At 38.9% G+C, this 27580-nt stretch overlaps 1 protein-coding gene across 1 annotated transcript; it reads right to left on the bottom strand.

The window, feature by feature from the left end:
* Window positions 1-2139: 2139 nt before the first annotated feature.
* Window positions 2140-8377, bottom strand: LOC131688131 (uncharacterized). Its single transcript, XM_058972284.1, has 4 exons — window positions 7834-8377; window positions 7129-7791; window positions 3761-6088; window positions 2140-2396 (listed from the first exon to the last, which is right to left on the bottom strand). Exons 1-4 carry the CDS (start codon window positions 8375-8377, stop codon window positions 2140-2142), a joined length of 3792 nt encoding a protein of 1263 aa, XP_058828267.1.
* Window positions 8378-27580: the final 19203 nt, after the last annotated feature.

Raw genomic sequence — 27580 nt, 5'->3', positions numbered from 1 at the left:
GATTACTCGTTAAATTCCATGGATAAAGGAAATCATATAGAAGCTCTTTACACTGACTTCAGCAAAGCTTTCGATAAACTAGACATTCCCATGTTAATTTTCAAACTTGAAAAATTGGGAATCGAGATGATACTCCTCAATTGGATTAAGTCGTATTTAACAGATTGCCAGCAAATAGTAAAATTCTATGAGATGAAATCTGATATAATTAAAGTTACTTTGGGGGTTCCTCAAGGTTTACACTTAGGATCTCTTCTGTTCATTTTATATGTCAACGACATCTCTATTATTTTAAAAAACATTAAAATTCTCATATATGCGGATGATATTAAGCTATTTTTATAAATTAGAAATAATAATGACTATAATGTTTTTCACAATGAAACACAAATCTTTTATACATGGTGTTGTAAATGTTTACTGGAATTAAATGTTAAAAAATGTAATCTCATAACTTTTAGCAGAAAACAAATCACGACCTCCGTGTCAATTACATTAGATAATCAAACCGTTCAGAAATGCAATAAAATAAAAGATTTAGGAGTTATCTTAGACAAAAAATTACAATTTGTGGAACATTACAACACAATTGTTCATAGAGCTAGTAATATGCTTAATTTTATAAAATGCGTTACACAATTAAAACTCTTTACGTAACCTATGTTCGGTCTATTTTAGAATATTGTAGTATTGTTTTGTCACCATTCATAAAAAAACACGAAGTGAGAATTGGGTCAATCCAAAAGCAGTTTCTGTTTCTGTTGCACTACGCAAGTTAAGATGGACAGTACTACTCTTACATATTGTCAAAATTAAATTTACTCCTACTCGTCAATTACGCAATAGAAATTTGTTCGCGATAGGTCATCACCGTACAGATTATGCTAAATTCGGACCACTAAACCAGATGATGGCTGTGTATAACGAGCATTGTGGAAGTATTGACCTTACCGTGCCCCGAACAAGTTTATAACATTACAGTTTTACATAGGAATAGTATACAGTATAGTATATAAGCAATTGATGTTTGTGTAATGTAGTCTACAATTGATTGATGAATAAATAAATAAATATTTTTTTTGTCCGAAGGCGTTTAAATACGACTTTTTAATTTTTTTGCTGGTATGGAAACGCATGGTGCTTAGCGCCAAATAAAAAGTGAATTAAACGTTGACAAACACTTTATATAGAGATTTAAAGCAGTTTTATCCAATTGTTATGTTGTTATTGATATAATTAACAGGTAAAAAGAGTTTAGACATAAAAAAATTAAATTATACTAATAGCAAAGGTTCAATGACACTGCATGGAATAAATATCTCAATTTTTATAACTTTTGACTTCAAAAATGATCTCGGCGCCAAAATTAGCTTAACATGTGATTTTCAGCCATTTTAAGCAACATTTTTCGATATGTTCGACTTTTGGTTGAAGACCCACCACTGTGCGTCGTGGCACTCACGGCAATAGAAGTTCTAGATATTTTAGTTTGTTTTCGAGAACATTGTCAAACTTTCGACTGTTCACCATTCGTGAACCACTTAATTGCCAATAATTACCTTTTCATCGTCTCATACTCACCCAACATCGAGTTTTAATTTAGTTTTTTTTACCCTTCTGGCCTTGTGGGATATTCAAAACGAATCATTCCCGGTATCAAAACATCAATTCCTGCCGTAAAACCGTGATTATAAATTTCTCAATTCTTCGATAATTAGCTAGAACTCGAAACAATAAATTTTTACTATTCGAATATGTATATTTCATCCACATAATGACCATCCGTCTTTCATCACCACTCCGTTCCCAGGCCACCGTCGGCCCGTTTTAATGAACGCCATCTTTTTTGTCTGTCAACTACGAGAACAGGCTCCACAGGTGCCGGAAAATGGCCAGATAGACAAATCTTCATCCTCTCTCGATTTTATGATGTGTGAGGTCCGAGATTCGTTAGCGGAGATCTGACGGATGCCAACAATGGAAGGAACGGGGATTTGGGGAAGACTACGAGTCAAAATTTGTTTCGCCCCGCCGAGCTGAAGTATGTGTATTATGTATTAATTAGAAGCAACAAGTTTTCTAACGATTCAAGTTTTTGCCTGTGCTGGTAGGGTCCCACTTGACAATCGCAGGGGGGTGCTATGAGGCCACGGTGTTGACCAGGCCATGCCCGTAGGCTATCGACGCGACGCGATGGCAGCTCGAGTGGTGCCCCGAAGCGCAACCCGGCGTGAAGTTTGTTTTGCGCGCCCCCTTTTGGCCGAGCCAGCAGGGTTGGAGGGAGGGTTTAGCTTTAATCGCTTCCAGCGGCGGATAATTTATAGGAGCCATCAATTTCAGTACGATGAAACATTTTTTGTTGTTGTTGTTGTTCTGCTGCGTGCCGGATTTTACGACTGTACAAATTCGTTTAGCGACGAACCTACCGCGGTGAATCCCTTCGGGCCAGCTAGCGGTCAGTCGCCGGGTCGCAAATTGCTGATGCCGGTCGTTCGATTATTACTATATAATAATACCTACATCGTTGATTTTAACGGTTATTTGTTTGGCTTTTTATGTTCACCTGCTCGACCGGAGGGGCAATAGGAAATGTGTTAAGTGTCACACCTTCACGACTTTGATTGCCGGTGGTAATGAGGAATGTTGCGAATTTTATTATCATCTGCTTTCGGGTAGGTGCCTGCTTTTATTTAATCGAATGCTTAGTGAGTTTTTTTATTTATAGGTATATTTCGTTGTCTGTAGGCATAAAAATAAAAAAAAAAAACAGCAAAAAAGTTCCCTCCACTCTTCACGTTCACATTCCGGTTCCTGGAAAACGGAAACGCCTGCCACATCGCACAGTAGCCAAACCTGAAGCCAATTGATGTCACCGAATAACAGACCCCAAAAGACAACTGTTCGACTCAATCCCATTTTATCTGATCAAAGAAACAATTATCACATGTTACCCTACTATCTCTGTCGGTCTGTACCACCGGTGCTTCAAATCTGACTCTCACAACCTCACCTCACCAAAATCCAGCGATCCGCGCTACATTCGGTTATTCTCTTTGCGGCGTTCACATACCCAGGAGGAAGCTACAAAAAGATAAGCAGTGATGTTATATCGAAGACAAAAAAAGAACCGAACCCAAAAGTTGCCGTTTTTTCCATCCAATAAATCTATCCGGACGTGAGCGTGGCGCCTGAAGGACCATTAAAATCCAACCAGAACAAACCGCACTGACTAGCTAGCTGTATGTCATTGCTGGCTGTTTCAGCCGGGCTGGGCCTGGCTATTCGAGTTTACTTGTTGTGTTGATGTACTGGATACTGGAAGAGGTAGAGAGATGCGCCAAAATCGTTTCCAAACGGAATATATCCGTGTTTATTTGTTTATTTGTTTATTTGTGGAGCAGGGAAAAGCCCGCTGGAGTGAAGCTCATTTTTGCCTCTTCTCCAGTAGGCATAAAACCTTCTCATCTTTTCATTGTCAACAGGCAATATGCTAACCCTAATGACAAAAAAGCTAATTACTATATAATACACAGAATACAAATAATATACAATGATAGAACATACAAGTAAGTTCAGTACTTATTAACTATGTCTAACACAAACTCGAAAAGTGAAACTGGCTTAAGTACTACTTACAACATAATACAAAAATTTTATAAACGAAAGCAACTAAACAGTGGATATGACTTCAAAAAACTTTTTTTTATGGTGGCTCGGGACAAATTAAAGTCGAAGGCATCAAAGAGTTGATTAAACATACGACTCATACAGGCTATGGGTTCGTTATGACCATAATTAGTTCTAGCAACAGGAAGGCGGAAAAAAGTATGGGATCGCAAAACACGACGATGGATGTTGAAGTTCAGCTGTTGGAGTAATGCGGAGCAGTCGATATTACCTTGAATAATATCGGAGACAAACAAAGCCTTTGCGACATTGCGACGACAACTGAGCAGGTCTAGACCGATCAATTTACATCTGTCTTCGTATGCGGGCAAATTTATCGGGTCATTCCAGGGAAGATGGCGCAAGGCAAATCGTAAGAACTTGCGTTGAACGGACTCGATTCGGCTGATGCTGTTTTGATAGAATGGTGCCCAGACCACTGATGCATATTCTAATATCGAGCGTACTAGAGAGCAATAGAGTGACTTTAAACAGTGCACATTTCTGAAATTTTTGGCTGTACGAAAGATAAATCCAAGTGTTCTGGAAGCCTTTGATGTTACGTATGAAACATGGTCTCTAAATGTTAACTTTGAGTCAAGAATTACACCTAGATCTTTAACAGAAGTATCTCTCCGAAGATTATTGCCATAAAGTTCATAATTGAAAATAATTAATGAATGCTTACGAGTAAAGGATATTACGGAGCACTTAGATGCATTCAAGACCATCTGATTGTTGCTGCACCAATTAGCGAAGATTTCTAGATCGCATTGAAGAAGTCTTGCATCATCAAGACATTTTACGATGGTGAATAGCTTGAAGTCATCGGCATAGGAAAGCTTGACACATTTTAGTAAAAGGTGGACATCGTTCATGTATAACAGGAAGATTATGGGTCCCAGGTGGCTGCCCTGTGGAACTCCGGAGGTAGCAGCAAATGGTAGGGAAAGAGTATCTCCAATTTTAACGCTCATTTGACGGCCAAATAGGTATGAACGCAACCAATTAAGAAAAGGTCCATTAAAACCCAGCTGTTCGAGTTTGCCAACAGCTATACGGTGGTTGATCTTGTCGAAAGCTGCAGTAAGGTCTGTATAAATCGCATCAACTTGATGTCTTTGTTGGAGCGCATGAGTTATGTATGATGTGTAGGAAACTAAGTTGGTACTGGTAGATCGCTTAGGAATAAATCCATGTTGTTCTTCAGCTATTATGTTACGGCAGTTGTGAGTAACAAAATCCAGGACGATTGACTCGAATAGTTTGGATGTAGCGCACAAGGCTGCAATTCCGCGATAATTGCGCACGTCGCGTTTACATCCCTTTTTAAAAACCGGGAAAACGAAGGATCGCTTCCAACAGTCAGGAAAAATCCCTGATCGCAGAGAGTCGTTGAAAAGGCATGATAAGGGTGTAGCGAGACTTGTAGAACATTGTTTTAGAACAATCGCTGGGATCCCATCAGGACCGACGTTACATGATTTTTTTAGCTTTCTACATGCAGTAATAACTGCATCAGAAGTGATACGAGGATGTTGACCGATGGGGAGCCCACATGGAACTCTTAGAACAGCAGTAGATATTTCTGAAGAGTTCAGTTTATCGTATGTAAAAACACTGCTGAATTGCTTACGAAATAAATCGCAAATATCTTTGGTAGATGAAGCTTCTTTTGCATCACGGATCATGACCGATGGTAAACCTGACTCCTTCCTTTGATTATTTATATAATTCCAAAAGGCCTTTGGATTGGACTTTAGGTGATTTTGAGTGCGTTGTTCGTGGATACGAGAGAGACGTTTGTTTAAACGTTTATATCTGTCGTTGGAAATAATGTAACGAATTTTCAATGGGCGCGTGCGAAATTTCGAGAATTTTTTCAAAGCAGATCTTTTGGCAGATTTTAAACGTTGCAGTGTTCTATTTGTCCAGGGAGGGGAGCAGGGAGTTTTTTTTAACTTTTTGGGTACGTACTGGTCTATAGCGTACAGTAGAACGTTCGATATGACGGTTGCAGATTCGTTGACATCTCTTCCATCGACAACATTGCTCCAAATGATGTTACTCAAGAATTGGTTCATGGCGAGGAAATTTGCATTTTTGTAATCATAATAGATAGACTCAGATATATCTCGAAAGACGATGGGCGAGCAATCGCGAATCGAAAGATGTAAAGGTTGATGATGGTGGCATTTCTTTACAAGCGGAGACGGTGCTTCAGAAATGGAACAGTCATTAATTAAGTCTAAACTAACAAAGCATAGGTCAAGTACACGGCCGTTACTGTTAACGATGTTGTTAATTTGTCCTAGTCCTGCGGTGTTGTAACTGTCCAACAGTTCTGTTGCTAGGTGACTAACGGTGGATAATGAGTTGTCAGGGAAGAGGTACTTAGCGGGACAGGAGACCCACTTAATACCTGGGAAGTTGAAATCGCCAAGTATTACCATATTATCACTAATTTTCATTTGTGAAGCGATCCATGTAACAGAGCTAAGATGTTCATTAAACAATATTACGTCGCTGGTACGATCCGGAGGAATATATATTACGCAAATGAATAACGTAGATTTTGAAAGCGTTAGAGCGACCCATATTTGTTCTACACATGAGCAATTAGGGGGAAAGAGTTGGCGTGATTTAAAGCGAGAACGCGTTGCAATAAGAACTCCGCCTCCATGGTTCCTGCTACTGTGAGAACTATTTCGGTCGGACCGAAAAACGGTGTAAAGCGGGCCAAATATTTGGTGTGATAACGTATTACCATTCAACCAGGTTTCAGTAAAGGCATAGATGTCATATGATGCATCGGAGCAGGCTAAGTAGTAATCAGTTATTCTCGTATTCATACCGCCAACATTTTGGTAATAAAATTCGAGTTGTTGGTTCAAACCAGTGATGTCTGAATTCCTCGTTCTCGTGGCAGTTGAAGTGGGTATGTTGGTGTGCGATGGGCTTGAAGGGTGTACTGATAGAGTTGATTGGGCAATGGGGTATTGAGTAGCAAAGGGGTTCTCGGCGATTGAATTGTTCGTGCTGGTAATCCATTGGTTATTTGTCGCATTGTATTGGAAAGACGTTGACTTGGTAGCAAATTCTCTTTCACCAACGGGGCGGTTTGAAAACGTTTGTTCAAACTCCGATCTAAAAAAGGAGAGATAGTAATCCCGGGAGGCCAGAAATCCTTTGAGGTGAGGAGTCCCTCGAGCGTAGTAGGAACACTGATCTTAAAAGATACATAAGATAACGGTCGTTCCTGTTCACGATCTTGGCGTACTAGCTTAACACAGAAAATCAAGTTTGGGTCGCACCTGGATTTGCTTACTATATAGAGGATTAAATTATTAGCAGTTTCATTTGGCTGGAATCGAGTTACATAGAACCATTTTCTTGATATTGTGGGAGGTGCAACCGAGAGCGTTGGAATTGTTAATGTTTCAGAACGTTCAATTAAATTACAATTAGGAATACTTAAGCTTTGTATGGCAAACTGTGATCCGGGAACCGTGGGCTGCTGTAGAAATTGTTGACTGTGACGGTGGGGTTGATCATCGACGACAGCACGTACACTGGCGCCGGTGTTGAAACATACGGTTGCGTTAGCAGTATTTGCGTTGTGGGAAGCGGATGTGGAGCTGTTAGTGCGCATGGCAGCTGCGGCGGGAGCAAATGAACGCGCAGCATATGCTGGGGTGATCAGCGATGGAATGGTTTCGAAAACTGGAGCAATTGCAGGTGGTGCAGCGGCAGCAGATGGGCGAGGTGGTGCGGCAATAGCAGGTGCAGCAGTAGTATTTGCTATTGAAATAGGTGTAACAGTGGCATGGGAAGTGGCTATGGCGGTAGTGGGTGCAGCAAGACCAGTGACGGCAGTGGTCTCGGTATAAGAAGGCAAAACGATGATATTAGATGCATCATTTGATGCAATCGCAGCAGATGCAGTGGCAGTTGATATAGCAGCAGTTGATTCGGTAAAGCACACAGCAGTAGCAGTAGGTTCGATGGCAATGGGTGCAGCAGTAGTAATAACGTTAGTCGGCGGCGTAGTAGTAGTCGGTATGAGCTCGGAATTAGCAGCAGCAGATGCAATATCATCAATAGCGCAGGTGTTCACAGGTGCATCTATAAGAGGGACTGGTATAATATTGGAAAAATCAGACGTACCGATTGAAACATCAACTCTCCGTCGCTTATCTTCCCGTGGCCGTCGAGATGAGTTGAAACTTGAGGTACGGTCTCGTTTGTTTCCGCAGGAAGTATCGTCGCCAGGCATGAGTGAGTTGAAGATTTCGGAGAATGAGAAGTGCATCCGATTCAGCTCTTCCTCGAAGTTAACAGTAGCGTTGGGATGGGTGGGTTGGCTATGAGGCTGGTTGCAGTTACTGGGGCGTGGTGGTCCGTTGGAAAGATTGCGACACAAAGCACGAGTAGCATCGATTTGTAGGCCAACTAGTTTCATTATAGATGTTATACGGAGTAGAATGAGATCGAGTGTAGGGTTTTGTATTGGTTGATGCTGATGGATTCCAGAGCTACGGCACAACTGACAAAACCAAAAGGCTCCGGGACAATCGCGTACGGCTTTGTGCTGGTTGCTATTCAAACTAGCACACTTGAGGTGGAAGGATTTGCGACATTTTCCACACTCAACTTTGCCACTGCGAACGGTACCGGAGAAACAAGGGCTCGCATCACACTTTTTAGACATTGTTCTCCTTATGACGGCACCGGACAAACACTATTGGTTTCGTATAGTTGACGTTCACTACTGTGAATGAGCACGGGTATGCCGAATGCGAAAATAAAACAATGGTCGATAGCAGCAAACACGAGTGAATAGATTTCACCGAAATCCATATATTGACCAGAGTTGAAAAAAAACCGACACTATGTCTAAGTTCGATACGGGATAAGCAATCGAATTTGCAAAAAAACTGAAACGATAGCGCGTTTAAACCGATGAAAAATCAAAATAATTGCTAATGGAACTCTATTTAGGAGTCGAAGGAAGTTCAAATAAAAAGGAAAGATAATCAGAATTAACAGCGAATATTCGAAATCTTCGCTCGTTGCTTATTTTCAAAACAAATAGCAACAGTTTCCATACGACAGCATACTTAAGTAGCACATTTTTCATTATAACCGTTGAGCTTTTAAACGAATTTCACATAACACGTGTTTTCGACTAAGGCAACAACAAACAGATAAGTTAATTTTTTTTATTCACATCTGCCACAAGTCCTTGATGCGAAAAAAAAGTTTAGTTTTCCAGAGCAAACCTGTCCTGTCCGTATTCCGCTCTCATACACTTCACAACTTCTCAGGTGCTCGCATTTGCAATTCCAAGTTCCAAATATTTTTGGTTCCAAAACAAATTACGGAGGCACCAGAAAAATGTCGCTCGCACTTTTCGGTGCAAAAACCTGCGAAATTTATTCTCCAGACATTTAAAATATGCACTTTCTGATGGAAACGTGCAAAACTTGTCATGTAGCACCCATCAGAATTGGACCGAATGGCAAACGTAACGTGTCGTCAGGATTGTCCAACAACTGGACCGTGGATGCTCGTTCGTGCAAGCCATTCTTGATGAGAGCTACAGTACGGTGATGGTGAATTAAAATGTGCTTTACTTATTGATTTTAATTACTTTTTTTACTGTACATATAGTAATATTAACCTGCCGTTGGACAGAAGGAGATGGCGAAGCTTACAATGATGGGAATGTTACGTACACGTACCTTTTACACACTTGCTGACTGACAGTTGGTTCTTGCGGGTCCCAGACGGAAAGTGTGATGGGTATTCGACGATGTGAGTAATTAAAATGCATGTGCCTAATGAATACTGGAAGCAATGTGAGATGATTGGAATTTTAATACCGATGGTTCCCGTTTTGGTAAATGAAAACTTCTGTTTAGCCTTTTGTTAATTTTTAGGCAGAAACCAGTTATATCCATAGCTAGAAGCATGGGGTGCTTTTGTATGGAAAAACAAAAATTTGACCACATCAAGCGAGATCAAATATTTTCTGGTTCTAATCAGGGTTCCAAACAACTATGCAAAATTTGGGGTCAATTGATTATGACCCGACGTCCCGCATCACCATCATCATCGTGCGTCTGGGTGTAATAAAGTCATGGGTGCGTTTCGATTTCGTCTCATCAGAAACCGATACTATCTTAATGCCGGAAGAGTTTAGCGCTTATTTGACGCTAAATCCCAAAACTGAAACACAATTTGTGTTTCGAATCAAACGACTGGTCAAACGTGATATTCCATTTAAGCAGAAGTATTGTTACGCCGAAGAGACACAGCGAAGCCAAAACTTATTATTCCGGCAATAAGTTAGTGTCGGTTTCTGATGAGACAAAGTCTCCCATGACTTTATTAAGTTAGGATATATGCCCTTCACATACAAAGAGTGGTTTCACAAAAAAAAAATTTCGCCTTGGGGAGAAATGTTGGTGTTTACCCAATCTTTTCCCCTTACGGAGAAATACAGCATAATCCGGGTGTTCCGAATCTTGAAAAAATGTATTTCAGACTTCCAGGTGGCTCGAACTTGGGCACCCAGTCTCCAGCTTTTTTAGAATACACGCTGCACAGTGGTCGCAATGGTACCAATTCGTGCGTTTAATTAATGGCGCTCTAGGGATTGATTTTAGTGATTTGGTGTGTTAGGAACACTTTTTCAGATTGGAAGCCCCCTTCTTTTGATGTGTGCTGAATTGTGATTAATCCACCTAAAAGTGAGATAGAAAATTTATTTCTACTAACTTTTGAAATAGAGTCATGATGTCAATGACAAAGTTATAGAAAATTCTACTACGAGAAAACTTGCTGAACATGCCAACTCTCCAAAATGCAATGGTGTTGATTTTTTCTGAAATTTTTTCAATTCTTTAAATGTTCTTATAAGTTGTTAGTATTAAGAAACTACAGGAATTGGTCGAAAACATCAACATTTTTTATTTTAAAACTTAAGAGTTATTGAATGAAGTAGGTTAAAATACCGCCATTTTGAACGTTAATTACTAGAAGATGTGGAAATATGTGGAAGATATTTCGATTCTATGAGAAAGACAGTGGAAAGTACTCCACGAAAAAATACTAGTCACAACGGGCATCCACTAGCCTGTATGTAAAAACTACTTTCCAACATTGCATTCTTTGTGTTTTGTAACAAAATAAGTAGGACTTTTTCAACATATCTTTTTATGGTGATTTTTTCTATTCGTCAAATATGCCAAAAAATCATTGAAAGTGTCAATGTACACATATGAATCCAAAACTCTCAGTTTCTGTAATCTCAAAATTACGATTTATTCATAAATTAACATGATTTCGAATGTGATTATTAAAAGATATGCACAAATTTTGACAGTATTTGCAGAAGTAAGAACCATAACTAAAAATATTAGATGACGTTTTCACGAAACGATTACGTAATCAAAGTTGCCATTTAGGACTAGACTTGCCAGAAAAACTTAAGACAAATTTTTTCACGTACAACTCAGTCAAATTTTAATTTCAAATATTTAATCATTCAATGTGCATTGCACACGCATTTTGAAAGATTAAACGCAATTTGTGAAACAAAATAATTAATGGAAATTCTGACCCCGTAATCATTTCATCAAAACGGCTTACACCTGTTCGTTATGGTTTTTACCACAGTCACAAATTTTTGTGCATCTTTTAGTAACGTTGTGATTCGCTGGTGGGTCACTTTGTACCTAGACCACTTTTTAGTTGGACCTCCGTTTGGTGGACCATTGTCCTACTAAAAAGCTTCTGAACGCCAAAATCTCATGTCAAATCTGCTTTGACAATCTACTTGACAGTAATTAGCGGTGTGTACAGATGTATTTTTAACGTCTCCTTTGAAGAGTTTTTGACATTTGTCAGTCGGTCCACCTAGCGAATCAAATTCGTTAGTTGGACAGAGGCCACCGAATCACGACTATATTCACATATGTTATCGTGTAAATTTATGAATAATTCGTAATTTTGAGATTACAAAAACTGAGAGTTCGGGATTCATATGTGTACATTTAAACTTCCAATGATTTTTTGGCATATTTGACAAATAGAAAAAATCGCCTTAAAAGGTTATGTTGAAAAAGTCCTTCTTATTTTGTTACAAAATACAAAACATGTAATGTTGGAAGGAGATTTTTACATACGGGCTAGTGGATGCCCGTTGTGACTAGTATTTTTTCTTGGAGTACTGTCTTTCTCATAGCATCGAAATGTCTTCCACATATTTCCACATCTTCTAGTAATTGACGTTCAAAATGGCGGTATTTTTAACCTACTTTATTCAATAACTCTTATGTTTTAAAATAAAAAATGTTGATGTCTTCGACAAATACCTGTAGTTTCTCAATTCCAACAACTTAAAGAATTAAAAAAATATCAGAAAAAAGTTATAATGAAAAATGATTTTTTGGGTGCCTTCCACGAACAACGCGCAGTATCTCAACACCATTGTATTTTAGAGAGTTGACATGTTTAGCAAGTTTTCTCGTAGTAGAATTTTCTATAACTTTGTCATTGACATCATGACTTCAGCACACATCAAAAGAAGGGGGTTTCCATTCTAAAAAAGTGTTCCTAACACACCAAATCGCTAAAATCAACTCCTAGAGCACCATTAATTAAACGCACGTTTTGGCGCTGCACAGTGGTCAAAATGAGCAATTTCATGCCTTCAATTTTTTTGCGGCTATATGGTTTTGAGTTTTGGTGACTTGGGACAAGTTTTTGGAGTTATTAAGACAGCTTTTCAGAAGTAGACGACCATGTTCCAAAATGAAAAGTAAAGGCATTTTTGAAATGTAACTTTTTACTGGAAAAAGATAGACAGTTTGAGTCTTCAGCAAAGTTGCAGACAATGTTATTTTTAGTAATTTAAATGAAGATACTAACTCTCTATCTACAGCCGTTTCGTTGTTATGAGAAGTTTTCCAATGAACCCCATAAAAATCAGTTTATTTAAAATAACTTTTGTCGTATTCATTTCTCTACAACAATGTTCTTTACAGTGTTTTAGATATTGTAAAAACCCACAACTTTGTTGAATATTTTAAGACGATCCGATGTTTATAGAAAGAGTTAGAGCTGTTTCATTGATTAAAAATGTCATATTTCTTAAAAAGTTTTCTAAAAAAGTTGCAAAAATATGCAAATGAAATAATGTTATCTTGAAAGTAGTAACAATCTACTACAAAATCCCAAAGGAGTAGTTAGTATCTGTTAGTATCCAAGAATGTTATAAAAGAATGAAACGGCGATCATTTGAGTTTTTTTCTTCAGCGCTATCTGGCTTCATTATATTCAACCATTTTATATGTACTGTATTCAAAATTATTTTAGTTATTATAATCAATTAATGAGTTATTGTGAAGGTAATACTATAATTTAACAAAAAAGTGCTCGTAGTTCCATTGGAAATTGTGTGAAGAAGTACTGTACAAAATTTTGTAATAATTTGTCCAGTAGATTCTGAGTTATGCACACCTATTTTCTCAAAGTCTCCTCCACAGATTCACTCTCAATTATTTTCAACAATTTGCCTCGAACATTAGAGAAATTAAGCTCAATTGTTGCATTATTATATGGAAATTGACAAAATGTATTAGAAGCAATTTTCACCGAATGAACCTAATCTCTTACCCCCCTCGTCGATATCTACATGAATATTTGCTTGGTATATTGTAAACCGTGTACAAGTGCAAAAGTGAAATAATGCAACTTCGAAATTCATTGTTCATCGGATGCTTCTATTCTATTTGATCTATATATTACTGACAATAAATTTTATGTTAGGCATTCCAGTATGCTTTCAGTTTTTCAAGCATTTTCATGTAGCCGTTTATTAGTTAGCGATTTTGTTTGTCGTCGAAATTGGTAAACGTAAGTTGTTGCAATTTTCGAGTAAAATTGAGAACGATCCAAATAAAAATTTACATAACAACGCAAACAACAGTTCATCGAAAGAGGATAAGATAACTAGATCACCAACATTCTATTGTAGACCTTTGCCACATTCCCATTATTTAACATTGAATAGAATATAAACGCCGTTAGAACTCAAATACTCACCGTTTCATTTGTACGCAACATTCGTGGATACCAACGGATACTAACCATTTCTTCATGACTTTGCAGTAAAGTTCGCAGTACCGACCCTTTTTGGCAAGAACCGGTACTACGGTACTGAAGCCCTCAGTGCCGGTAGTACCGGTAAAGTACCGGTACTCGAATATTTTTTTTAAAAAATCGAAAAAAAGCTTCAAAGTGGAATTGAATGCTCAAACTGATGACCTCATTCTCAGATGATTGATTTGTGCTGATCAAAAAACATGTTTATTGTTTTTAATTCATTCGGAATGACATGACTCATTTCAGCAGAAAATATTTTTTGCATGCGTCACCTTCTATTATATCGAAATCTGGGCCACTTTGAAATCAATAACTGCTAAGCGGTGCGACTTTTGTCGACTTCAACAGATGGTAAATGTAAGAAACAGTATTAATAACAGTAAATCAAAGCGAGAATGGCAGTAAATCCGAGCAGGTTGCTCGCATTTCCTCTCTTGATTTTCTGTAAATTGGTTTCGACCTACATACCAAGGCTCTTTGCTTTCCTGTAAACTATGAAGTTTTGCTGAATTTTCCGATCACCAATAATTACAAATCGCCCCATTTGGAGGAGTTCACCAAGTCTAAAATTGTTAGCTACTTAATCGCTGTTCATTCTTCTATAAATAAAGGTTTAAGAGCAAACCAAAGACATGACTTAGATCATAGTCTTATTACGCGCCACCCAGTGAATAATGGAAACCAATCAGAATGTCGTATAACATGATTTCTACCCCCTTTGAATATCTTAACCAAGCATAATTCTCCTTCAAAAAATAACTTGTATTCTGTATTTCTAGTTTTAAGATAGCTGTTAATTTTATTCTTCATTAAAACTATTGTCCCCCCTCTTGTAAATAGAATTGTATCCCTAGTTTTAAGATATCTGTGAAATTTCTCATAAATATTTGTTCCCGCTTTTATATACCAAACTATTCTCCTAGTTTTAAGATAACTGTAAAATATTTCGTAAGAAACTATTTCTCCCCTTTTGAATATCAAACGGGATTCCTTGTTTTAACATTTTTCATAAAAAAAATCGTTTGTCCCCACTCTTGTATATAGAACTGTATTTCTAGTCTTAAGATAGCTGTAGAATTCTTCCTCTCAATATAAAAAAAATATCTGAACATTGTAACCTCCTAGTTTTAAGTATTTAAAATGTAAAAAAACAAAAGAATTTGGCACCGCCAAGCTAACGCATTTGTGCCTATCAAATAAACGAACTGAATAAAAAAATCAGAATGTCACTAAAAAAATCATAGCAGATTTTTACGTCTCTTACGCTAGATGTGAATATTTTGAAATTTAATACAAGATCGTTAAAATTGAATTTCGACAAAATAAAGCAGGAATTTAAACATACCGTTCAGTACAACGGGAGCTAGTAATGTTTAACTTATAGAAGGTAATTAATATAATTAAAAGTCATCTTGCAGACCGATATTTTGAGACAGGTCCCCCTAGAGAATCCACATATTTTTCATAAAAAATTGGATGGTACCGAAAATACCGGTACTGTCTTTTGTTCAGTACCGGTATTACGGTACCAAAAATGGGTCGGTATTCCCGGGATTTTCGGTACCGGTATTACCGGTACCACAACCCTACTTTGCAGTAGATTGATAGTACTTTCAAGATAATACAATATCACCTGCATATTTTTGCAACTTTTTTAGAAAACTGGTTAAGAAATATGACATTTTTAATCAAAGAAACATCTCTAACTCTTTATATAAGCATCGGAGCGTCTTGAAATGTTCAACAACGTTGTGGCTTTTTGCAATATCTAAAACATTGCAGAGAACATTGTTGTAGAGAAATGAATACGACAAAAGTTATTTCCAAAAAACAGATTTTTAAAGGGTGCTAACGAAAACTTCTCATAACAACGAATCGGCTGTAGATAGAGAGTTAGTATCTTCAGTTAAATTACTTAAAATAACATTCTCTACAACGTTGCTGAAGACTCAAATCGCCTATCTCCTTTCAGTAAAAAGCTATATTTCAGAAATGCCTTTACATTTCATTTTGGAACATGACCGTCAACTTAAAAAAATCCGCCTTAATAACTCCAAAAACTTGTCTGAAATCACCAAAACTCAAAACCCTATAGTTTAGCCACAAAATAATTAAAGGCATGAATTTGCTCATTTTGACTGTGCGCTGGTGCGAATGCAGAGCCTTCCCCGAAGTAAGCTGCCTCTTCCAGGGTCTCTGATAAAGATAACGTTAGCTCTTCTCGCTTCCGGCATTCGCGCTACATGCCTAGCTCACTATAGTTTGCCGTGCTTTATCAGTTCTGCTCCATAACAAATGCCTACTATGTATAAATTTTTACAGCAATCCGTTAAGCCGTTTGAGAGTCCATAAATCATATACATACACACATTGACTTTTATAGATATAGATAGAAAATAGCCATACATAGCAAGTATGTGAGCGGCACTCATCTTCAGGAACAACTGTGTGGGCCGAAACGTCAAAGTACAATGCCATCCAACTAAAAACAGTATTATATCGAGTTCACCGATAGCTACAACATTGAAGCTTCTTTTCTTGCAGGACATCACGCTTGACCAGGGTTTGCCCATGAACACAAATTGTGTCTTCGTTTTTGGAGCTAGCGTCAATCCGGTGCTAGTTTAGTCCGTTAACTAAGTTAGTGTCGGATTCTGATGAGACGAAGTCGAAACGCAAATTCCATAACTAATTCACATATTCATATAATTAATTCCTTGTGTATTCTGGGAAATAGGTGGCGGTTGTGTTTCTGACCATGTCTACCCATTTTTTTAAGCTGGAATTATCTGCATCGATTGGTGGTCGAATAATGAAAATCCATCAAAATCATTCCAAAAGTGTAGAAATAATTTTTGGGAAAACTGTTTCATTTTAGTCGCAAAGGTCTTCCGTCAATATACGTTTTCATCCAAATGTATTTCTGCGGAAAATTTAAATTTTCTTAATTTAATTTGTTTTTCATCTGGTTTGACCTAGTTTTGGAATGCGATCTTTATTTTCTGTTTCTATGTTTTTGATTTGTTTTACGATTCTTCATGACATCTTGCATTTTAAGCTAAGTTTATGCCAAAAGGCCATGAAGCAATGAAGATTAGGGTACGCGTTGAGAGCAAAAAATTTCGCTCGCGTCAAAATTGTCAGAAAATGGAAGTATTTTTTACAAATTAGTGGTTCGGTTGGTACAACACGAAACAGTTTGAACAGATTAGTAGAATCAATTGTGTGAGGTGATCGACAATTTGTATAACACTGCCATTGAGTGGAACCACTCGTGGGCGTAAACTCAAAAGGGAGTACATTTCTTATTCTTGTTTTACTATCTATTTAGCATTGTTTCCGAATACCGAGTCTCTAATTAGCTTCCGTTCCGCATTGATGTGTCTTTTGCCGATTGTTCTATCCTGAATATTCAATTAAATTTTTCGGGTTTGCTGGTAGAACGTTTTTCATGCAGTCTTAATAGGGCTTTCCAGCATTGTTAAACCCTCCGGAAGTTACATTTTAAGTGTTAAATATTGATGTGATTATCGGAGGGTGGAAGATTTTTCAAGTGTCGTATTTTACATCAATGAAGAAGTCACCAGAGTTTAGAATCGAAGTCTGGAATTCGAGAATAAAGCACTGCCAATAAAAAGGGATGGTCGGCTTAAGCCGCACAGAGGATCAGAATAATTGAGTTCCCAGGTGCAAGTTTAGAAGAACCTAATAGATGGACGTAGATGCCGATGGTCAGAATGAAGATTATGCCGTTTAACACTGGACATTCAAAACGAGTTTCGATGCTTTGAGCGGATAATTTGGTGAGATTAAACTGGTTATTTTTTGATTACTTGTATAAGCTGACGAAGGGCTAGAGTCCTAAGAGGGCTGAGTTTGTAAGTATTAGTAATTAGTATTAGTAATATTGATTTTTTTTTTTTTTCAATTTGTTTATTTGATAAGGCACGTATGCGTTAGCTTAAAGGTGCCATTTTTTCATTGTTTTACATTTTGAATTTCTTAAAACTAGGGGGTTACACATTTCAATATTATTTTGTTTTATATAATGAAACTAAAAAAAAAACTTTACAGCTAACTTATACATATAAAAGAGGGTATAATATAATATTCGTAAGATTTGGGGGACATTTTGTGTGTTCTTTGTATAGTAATTCACTTTATGATTTTTAGAAGGGAGATTGTAGGAGAAATTAATTATTAACTAAGCGGAACATTTTACAAGCTTATTAACTAGAAATAACTAGAAAGAGTGGTTCAAGATTAAGGGGAATTAATTAGGGCTATTTTAAAGTAGTGGTACTGTTGGGCATTTCTTAACGAGATTAAATATTGATCAACTAAAACTAAGCACTTAAGTTTTGGGAATATATTCAAGGGGAGAAGGGGGTGAAGTCATACATCGGTGTATCAGAGACATGGGAGGGAGAGCGGACAAGGCTGAAGGGGGGGGGGGGGGGGTGAGATATAAACTTTCAGTTTCCGGCATCAGGAATTAACGGCCAGGATTACAGATTCGAACGGATTGATCAACTAACACTAGAAGATAGGGGGGCACATAAGTTTTGGGAAGATATTCAAGGGGAGAAGGGGTGAAGTCATACATCTGTGTATCAGAGACATGGGAGAGAGGGTGGACAAGGCTGAACAGGGGGGGGGGGGGGGAATATAAACTTTCAGTTTCCGGCATCAGGAATCAACGACCAGGATTACAGATTCGAACGGATGTATCAAGTATTGGGACGCCGGGCGGTTTTCCTCGAGCCGGCAGGGGTTCCTCCAGACGATTTCGTAGTACGGCTCAGATACGGATCGGGAACACACCGCGCTGCGTGTGTGATGTTGTACTGTAGATCTCGTGTTGTTGGTTCATTCGACAGATGTTTTGTCTCGTCTTGGAGTCGTATCAAACCATCGTTGGGGTACGGTAGGCGGAAGAGGGCACTTCTGGGAATAATAAGAGAAAAGATAGGGGCATTTAAATTTGGATATTGATGGTTTTGAGGAACGTGTATATAAGGGACATGTAGAGAATATCGCGGCTTGCTAGTACATCTCGAACCGGGACATTGGGTGATCTTCCTCGGGCCCGAAGGGAATCGAATAGTTGAGATCTGGCAGAACAGTACTCGGCGCATGCCCAGACAACATGTTCGATTTCGTGATAACCGTTGCCACAAGCGCAGATACCGCTATCCACGAGCCCAATACGCCGGAGATGTGCGTCCAGCGTGTAGTGATTGGACATGAGCCGAGACATCACGCGAATGAAATCCCGACCCACATCCATCTCTCTGAACCAAGGTTTCGTCGATACCTTAGGGATTATCGAATGTAGCCACCTTCCCAGTTCACCATTGCTCCATGAAGTTTGCCAACTTTCGAGGGTTCTCTGATGAGTGATACTGAAAAATTCGCTGAAGCTAATTGGTCTTTCATATATGTCACCTTGTAGAGCGCCCGCCTTAGCTAAAGAGTCCGCTTCTTCATTACCTGGAATGGAGCAATGCGAGGGAACCCAAACTAAGGTAATCTTGTACGATCTTACAGACAAAGCACGCAGGCGCTCCCAGATTTTCCCCAGAAAATATGGAATGTGCTTTCCAGGTTTCATTGAACGGAGAGCCTCGATTGAGCTGAGGCTATCTGAGACAATAAAGTAATGATCGGTGGGCAAAGTATCAATGATCCCAAGGGTATACTGAATAGCAGCAAGTTCTGCGACGTAAACTGAAGCAGGATCATTGAGTTTGAATGAGGCGGTGAGGTTTTGATTGAATATACCGAAGCCAGTGGAGCCGTCGAGGCTTGACCCGTCGGTGTAAAACATCTTGTTGCAGTCGACTTCTCGAAATTTACTATGAAAGATGCTTGGGATCACTTGCGGACGTATGTGATCCGGGATTCCACGAATCTCGTCTTTCATGGATGTGTCGAAGAATACAGTTGAATCAGAAGCATGAAAGAGATTGACACGGTTGGGATAGTATGAAGAAGGATTGATATTTTGTGCCATGTAATCGAAGTACAAGGACATAAATCGGGTTTGAGAATTGAGCTCGACAAGCCTTTCGAAATTTGCAATTACTAACGGGTTCAAGATATCGCATCGGATGAGCAATCGATATGAGAGTTCCCAAAATCGATTTTTCAGCGGAAGGACGCCCGCCAGCACTTCGAGACTCATCGTATGGGTCGAGTGCATGCAACCCAAAGCAATACGCAAACAACAATATTGGATTCGCTCTAGTTTGATGAAATGTATGTTCGCAGCGGATCGGAAACAGAAACTCCCGTACTCCATCACCGACAATATTGTTGTTTGGTACAGCCTGATCAGGTCTCCTGGGTGGGCACCCCACCATGTTCCGGTTATTGTACGGAGAAAGTTGATCCTTTGCTGGCACTTCTGTTTCAGATACCTAATGTGACATCCCCAGGTTCCTTTAGAGTCGAACCAGACCCCGAGATATTTGAAAGTTGAAACCTGAGCAATAGTTTGACCCATTAATTGAAGCTGTAGTTGCGCTGGTTCACGCTTCCTTGAAAATACGACTAGCTCAGTTTTCTCCGTGGAGAACTCGATACCTAGCTGGAGGGCCCAAGCAGACAAATTGTCCAAGGTATCTTGCAATGGTCCTTGCAGATCGACGGCTTTGGGACCTGTAATAGAGACCACACCGTCATCTGCAAGCTGCCTTAGCGTGCAGGAATTGACAAGACATTCGTCAATGTCATTCACGTAAAAGTTATAGAGAAGGGGGCTTAGACATGAGCCCTGGGGAAGACCCATGTAGCTAATTCGTGATGTCGATAAATCACCATGCGAAAAATGCATATGTTTTTCAGACAGCAAGTTTAGCAAAAAGTTGTTTAGAGTCGGTGAAAGACCATGCTGGTGCAGCTTCTCAGAAAGAATTTTGATAGAAACTGAATCAAAAGCTCCCTTTATATCTAGGAAAACTGATGCCATCTGCTCTTTGCTAGCATAAGCCATTTGAATTTCTGTTGAGAGCAACGCAAGACAATCGTTCGTCCCTTTGCCTTTGCGGAAACCAAATTGTGTATCTGACAGTAAGCCATTTGCTTCAACCCAATTATCGAGGCGAAACAAGATCATTTTCTCGAACAACTTTCGGATACAGGACAGCATCGCAATCGGTCGATACGAGTTGTGGTCGGAGGCTGGTTTTCCTCGTTTTTGAATGGCGATGACCTTCACTTGCCTCCAGTCATGAGGGACAATATTACCCTCAAGAAACTTATTAAATAAATTCAACAAGCGTCTCTTGGCAGAGTCTGGCAGATTCTTTAACAAGTTAAATTTGATTCTGTCTGGCCCTGGGGCTTTATTGTTACATGATAAGAGAGCAAGTGAGAACTCCACCATCGAAAACGGTGTTTCGTTCGCGTTATTGTGAGGGGACGCGGCGCGGTAGATCTTCTGTGCCGGGGCGGAATCCGGACAAACCTTCTTGGCAAAATCGAATATCCAACGGTTTGAATATTCCACGCTCTCATTAGTACTGTTTCGGTTTCGCAAGCGTCGGGCCGTACTCCAAAGAGTGCTCATCGATGTTTCTCTCGTTAGTCCGTCGACGAACCGGCGCCAGTAGCTACGTTTTTTGGCTTTTATCAAACTCTTCATGCGCGTTTCCGCCATCGCGTACTGTCGGTAGCTAGCTGGCAGCCCGTCGTCCCGGAAGGTCTTATACGCAGCGGCCTTCTCCGCGTACACGTCTGAGCACTCTTTGTCCCACCATGGATTGGGAGGACGCCCGCGTGAATTCGCGTCTGGTACGCGTTTAGTCTGAGCTTGAATCGCGGTATCGAGAATCAAGCCAGCCAGGAACCCGTACTCTTCCTCCGGAGGAAGCTCTTGTGTCGATTCTACTTTTTCGGATATCACGGACGCGTAGCTCTTCCAATCAATATTTCGTGTGAGGTCATACGAAACATTGATTGTATTCGGTTGCCCTGAACCGTTAGCAATATTAATTACGATTGGCAGATGGTCGCTGCCGTGGGGATCAGAGACTACCTTCCACATGCAATCTAACCGCAGCGATGTCGAGCAGAGGGACAGGTCTAAGGCGCTCGGACGCGCTGGCGGGGCAGGAATCCGTGTCATTTCACCCGTATTCAAAATAGTCATATTGAAGTTGTCGCAAAGCTCATGGAGTAGGGTAGATCGATTATCGTCATGAAGGCAACCCCATGCCGTGCCGTGGGAGTTGAAGTCACCTAAAACTAGCCTCGGTGCGGGGAGGAGTTCCGCAATATCGCAAAGCCGTCGGTGGCTAACTGAGGCTCTAGGGGGGATGTAGGTGGAAGCAATGCAAAGGTCTTTGCCTTTAATTCTGGTTTGGCAAGCGACAACTTCAATGCCTGGTGTCGAGGGGAGGTCGATCCGATTGAAAGAATAGCACTTCTTGATCCCCAAAAGTACTCCTCCGTAAGAGTCTTCTCGATCCAAGCGAATAATATTAAAATCGTGGAAGTGTAGGGTTATTTCTGAAGTGAGCCATGTCTCGCATAGGGCAAATGCATCGCATTTCAAATTATTTAGTAAGATTTTAAACGAATCGATTTTCGGGATAATGCTTCTGCAATTCCACTGTAGAACAGTGATTAAATCCTTGACCTCGTTCGATGAATTAGCCATCGAAGGATACAATCGCTGAAAGAAGGGGCCATTTCGCAGTGAACTGCATCAAAAATGTTTTTACTGCGGGGAGAAAGCTTATCAAGATACTTTTAAGGGGGTCAGAAATGTTTAACGCTGTAAGAATACGGTCCACAATGTCAGAGAAATTTATTAAGCCAGCACTGTTTTCTTTCTCTGGCTGAGATATGGGAACACTTGGGGTTTTTGATGTTCCTGGAAGTGCTGGGAACTCCTTTTCTGAGCTCAGGTTACTGAGACCGGGAGCGACTTGCTTCGGTTTTGCACCAGTACTTCCTTGAGTAGTTATTTTAGGGGGACCATGAAGAGACACCTTCTGGCCTTTACGACGAAGCTTGGAAGAAGAAATGTTCTTCCTTTTTCTACTACTTCTAGGCACAGCAGAAGATGTTCCCTCCTGGGGTTCATCACAGTCGCCTTCGTCAGTAGACAAGTTGGTAAAGATGTTCGTAGAGACAGGTGGCGTAGCTATCTTAAGCATTTCTGCAAAAGATCGCTTAGAGCGTCCCTGAAGGGAACGCTTAAGATTTTCCTCGCGCTGTTTGTACGCGGGACATGAAGGGAGATCATGTGGGTTTCCCCCACAGTAGAGACACTTTTCGACATCTCTACCACAGGAATCATCCGCATGATTCCCACCGCATTTCCCACAGCGGGCTTTATTGCTACAATGGGAGGCTGTGTGTCCCAATTGTTTGCAATTAGTACAGTTCATGACCCGCGGCACAAAGAGGCGAACAGGTAGACGAACCTTGTCAAAGAGGAGGTAATTGGGCAGGGCAGAGCCGGCGAAGGTCACCCGATAAGAGTCTGAGTTGACGTATATTTTCTTGCCGTCAGCTGCGACTGATGCTGAATGCAAACGTTTGCATTCCAGTATCTTCACTGGCTTAAGCATGGGGTCTTTGAAACAGCCAGTCCCATATTTTAGCAGGTCCTCGCAATTCAGACTCGAATCGGAAACGACCCCACTGACTTCAACCCTGCTAGCTGGAATATAAACCCGGTACTCCTTCGTAAAGGCCTCGTAGCCAGCAATATCGTTTGCCTGAGTAGAACTGTTAACCACCACCCGAAGCTTATCAGGGCGAATTTTCGATATTTCTGTCACGGCCGAATACCGATCCGTCAGAACTCGAGAAATCTGCAACAGATTCAAACACTTTTTTTCTTTGGTCCGGAAGAAGATCACAAATGGCCCGGTGGCCGAGCTCGGATATACCTTGAGCCGGGGAGCCGATTTTATTTCGACGTCCATCTCACCTTGAGATGAACCGCCGTCAGGGGAAGTCATTTTTGCACGGGCCTATTGCCCAGTGCACGTTATTAAGACAACCAAGAAGGGGAAACGAAAACTAATACTTAGCTTGTGTATGTAACGGTATCCAGACGGCTTACTAAAAGAACACTGCTTCACTTCACTGACCGGCTAACGGTACTCAGAAACAGAATCACAAAAGAAGGGAAAAATAATGAAACCTCAACTAGGCGTAGAGTGTGCCAATAACCTTGAACGCGGATTAACACTATTTGTCGCTATAGAGTGTACGGACCGATGACAAAAGACTTCTATCTCGACTGAGTGCTCGATAACGAATGGAGTAATATTGATTTAAAGAAGTTCCAATTACTAACTATGTAGCTTTGTTTTTGTGGAAATGTTTTCGTTGGACTTTATTTTTTCGGCTCTCAGAGCTGTTTAGGCGTTTTTGCCTTTTGTCTTTATGTTTAGCAATAACTAACCGTTTTGGCCAATTTTCTCTATCATTATTTCAGAGAGCGAGTAAAGGCGCTATAACCTTGGCTCATTAGCCAGGACAGGGCTAATAACCTCTGCCCCATCCCAGGAACCCGGAACCAAAGGAGTGACATTAACCCTCTTAGCCAAGTCACTCCCAACGATTTATCAAACCCCTATCAAATTAAACGGTTGTGTACGGTTGTCCACGTTTCTTCCTTATTCAAGGTTCAAAATGATTCGTTGATTAAATTATTCATTAAATGAATAGTTTGATTGCCGTATAATTTTGAATCATCTTCATTTTGTACGCTGCACAGTTGGCCTGGCCGCTTTAATGCTTGTGTCATATTCCATATGTGCCACAAACCTTAATAATGACAAGAAAAATTGTGGACGAACGCCTGCAATTTTCCAGGATCCCTACATGTATTGGCTGTGTATGTGTAGACTAGACTAGACTAGACTAGAAAGGCCATGAAGCAATGAAGATTAGTACAAAGCTTAGTGGAAAATACACCATATCGGAAGAGAATGTAGTTTTTTTAGGGGAACCAAACACAGGGGACCAGGGCTGTAGAGAGAAATTACGGGCCCGGGTGTCCAGCATAAGGGCCCCCTTCATAATTGTATCATTGTAGGGCCCCATCCATCATAAGTTCATATAGCTGAAAACACAGAAAGTGCTAAGCTAAGCTTTCGGTTGAGCGTCTTTTAATTACTGCCATGAAGTTCTGCAGTTCCTGGGGTCTTATTCAGGGTCCACTTGACGATGGATCAATAGTCCTCGATTGGGCCGAGCGCAAGCGTGTTAGGAGAGTTCTTGTTCTTGGGCCCCCATAGAATCTTACAGGCGTTATACTACTACGTGTCCTCTTTTCCATAATGGCAGTATTCAAATCCGATCAAAATAGCGTAGAATAATCGTATTGCTTCATGAAAGGTAGCATACGTTTTTTCATGCAATCTTTCACATAAATTTCCTTATTGACGGGCACAGTCGCAATGAAAATGTCGCCTTTCAAACCACAGGTACAGGAAGCCTGCCAAACCAGATATTTCTGTGTGAACTTCGACAGCTTCATATGCTTGAAAGAGTTGACCACTGTTCCTTCCGGTTGCCATTACATTGGTGACAGTTGATTTGGTCACTTTTAACGGTTTCACTAACTTGGCGTGCAAGTAATTTGGATTCAGGCTATGCGCCATTTCTCTGTGTTGCTCCTTTTGTTTGGTTGACATTTTTATAACTGAAGAGCAAATGTCAAATAGAAAAAGCATCTTTCTGTACAAAGGCAAATGAGGGATTTGCGGATTTGTAGAACATCGTGGAAAGAAATGCGTTAAGTTTAGGTCGACCAAATTTTGATCGCAAATTGTAAATGTCTACGAAATTTTTAGTGTCTTTGAAAGAAGCCGATTTATCAATATTTCCATATTCATCAGGCTGTCAGTATTGCATGGTTTTATTCCAATCTGTGTCTGGTTGCAATAGAAATCGTTAAATAAACACCGCATTCGGCCAAGTCGGTGCCTACAACATTGCCAGTCTCTGAAAATACAACTTCTCATTTGTTCGATAGTGTTACTGACTTTTTTTGGTTTCAGGGAAAACAAATTCAGGCGATTTTTGCGAGTTTTTCATTTATATATTTGGTGCAATATTATTGCACCAGTCATAATTAAAACTTTTCACAAATGGCGAGAGAAAACAAAAAAGTAACAAACGAGGAAAAACTAATAAATAGATGAAATGGAACAAATGAAGAAAGCAACAAAATGAAACATAAAATAACGGAAAAAATAATAATATGCAAATAGTCAAAAACCTACCGAATAGAAAAAAATCTTAAACGGAGAAACAACAGAAAATGGAAAAAATTAAGACTATGGAAAATTTTAAAAAATTAAAGTGCTTAACTATTTGAAGAAAGAGCAAAATTGAAACAATCAAATTAAACGAAAGAAATGATGAAAATTAGATAAATATTAAAGAAATAGAAAAATATTGCAAAATAGGAAAAATAATGAAAAGCGAGTAAGTAACAAAATGAAAAATAAAACATCATGAACATGGAGAGCAGTATAATTGGCAAAAGAAAGAAAAATGAATACAACAAAAAATATAAAAACAAGACAACAACAAACAAATATTGAAATGAACAAAATGGATCCACTGAGTTAAACGTAAAAATAAAAACTATACAAAATGTTTGAAATGCAAAAAAATAGCAGCAAATTTAGAAAAATTAAAAGAATAACAATAAGAAAATGGGCAAATGTTAAAAATGTTTTAGAATAGAAGAAATAATAATGTACAAGAATGGAATAAAAATATAAAAATAAAACAACTGCGAAAAATCTAAAAATGGCCGTAATTTTTTTTTAAAGAAATTAAAATAAATAGGATGATTGAATGGTATACATTGAAGAAAAAATAGAAAACAGCAACAAGTGGAAATAGCCCAAAAACAGACAATAGTGAAATCATAGAAAACATATAGAATCAAAATGGTTTAAATGGGTAAAAATGAAAATCCTAGAAGAAATAAAAACAGGAATATTACCACAAAGAAAAGCAAGAGAAAACTTAAAAAATAATGGGTTAAATATAAATAAATCTATATAAAGTAAAAGTGGGAAAAATTGAAAATTGGTGAAATGTAGAACTAAAAACATTAAAAAACAAAGAGCATAACAGAATAATAAGAAAAATATTCAAATGAAAGAAGTAACAAAATAGAAAATCTGGAATTCAAAATTGTTTAAATGAGTAAAAAAGGAAAATACTAAAGGAAATTGAACATACGAATTAACAAAAATGGGAGAATATTGAAAAAAATTCCAGACCAAAGAAAAGCATATATTTCAAATCTGATAAATGGAGAACAGAAAATTTCACAACACAAAAAAAATTAAAACAAAAGAAACAGGAAAAAAATTATTGCGCAATGAGAGAATCCCAAAATGAAAATAAAGGCGGTTAGAGAAATACCAACACAATTTAATTGGAAGATATGAAAAAATACAAAGAAATAATAGAAAATAAAAGTTTATTTAAATAAATTAAATAAATATAATGAAATCAGTTAAACAAACAAATACAAAAGAAACGAATAAAACAATAGATAAAATGGGAAAAACGTGAAAAGATGAAAATAATTAAAAAGGGCAAATAAAATATAAAATACAAGTGCAAAACTGGGACAGGTTTTAACAATGATTGGATTGGTAAAAATAAAAAAACGAAAATATGGGGCAAAATATACAAAAAAAGTTAAATAAGATTGAACGCAGAAAATAGAAAGAATGCAAAA

Source organism: Topomyia yanbarensis, chromosome 3 (genome assembly GCF_030247195.1).
Source record: "Topomyia yanbarensis strain Yona2022 chromosome 3, ASM3024719v1, whole genome shotgun sequence".
NCBI classification, from domain to species: domain Eukaryota; kingdom Metazoa; phylum Arthropoda; class Insecta; order Diptera; family Culicidae; genus Topomyia; species Topomyia yanbarensis.
The sequence above is the reverse complement of the archived record's forward strand: the minus strand, read 5'-3'. Positions and strand labels throughout refer to the sequence as shown.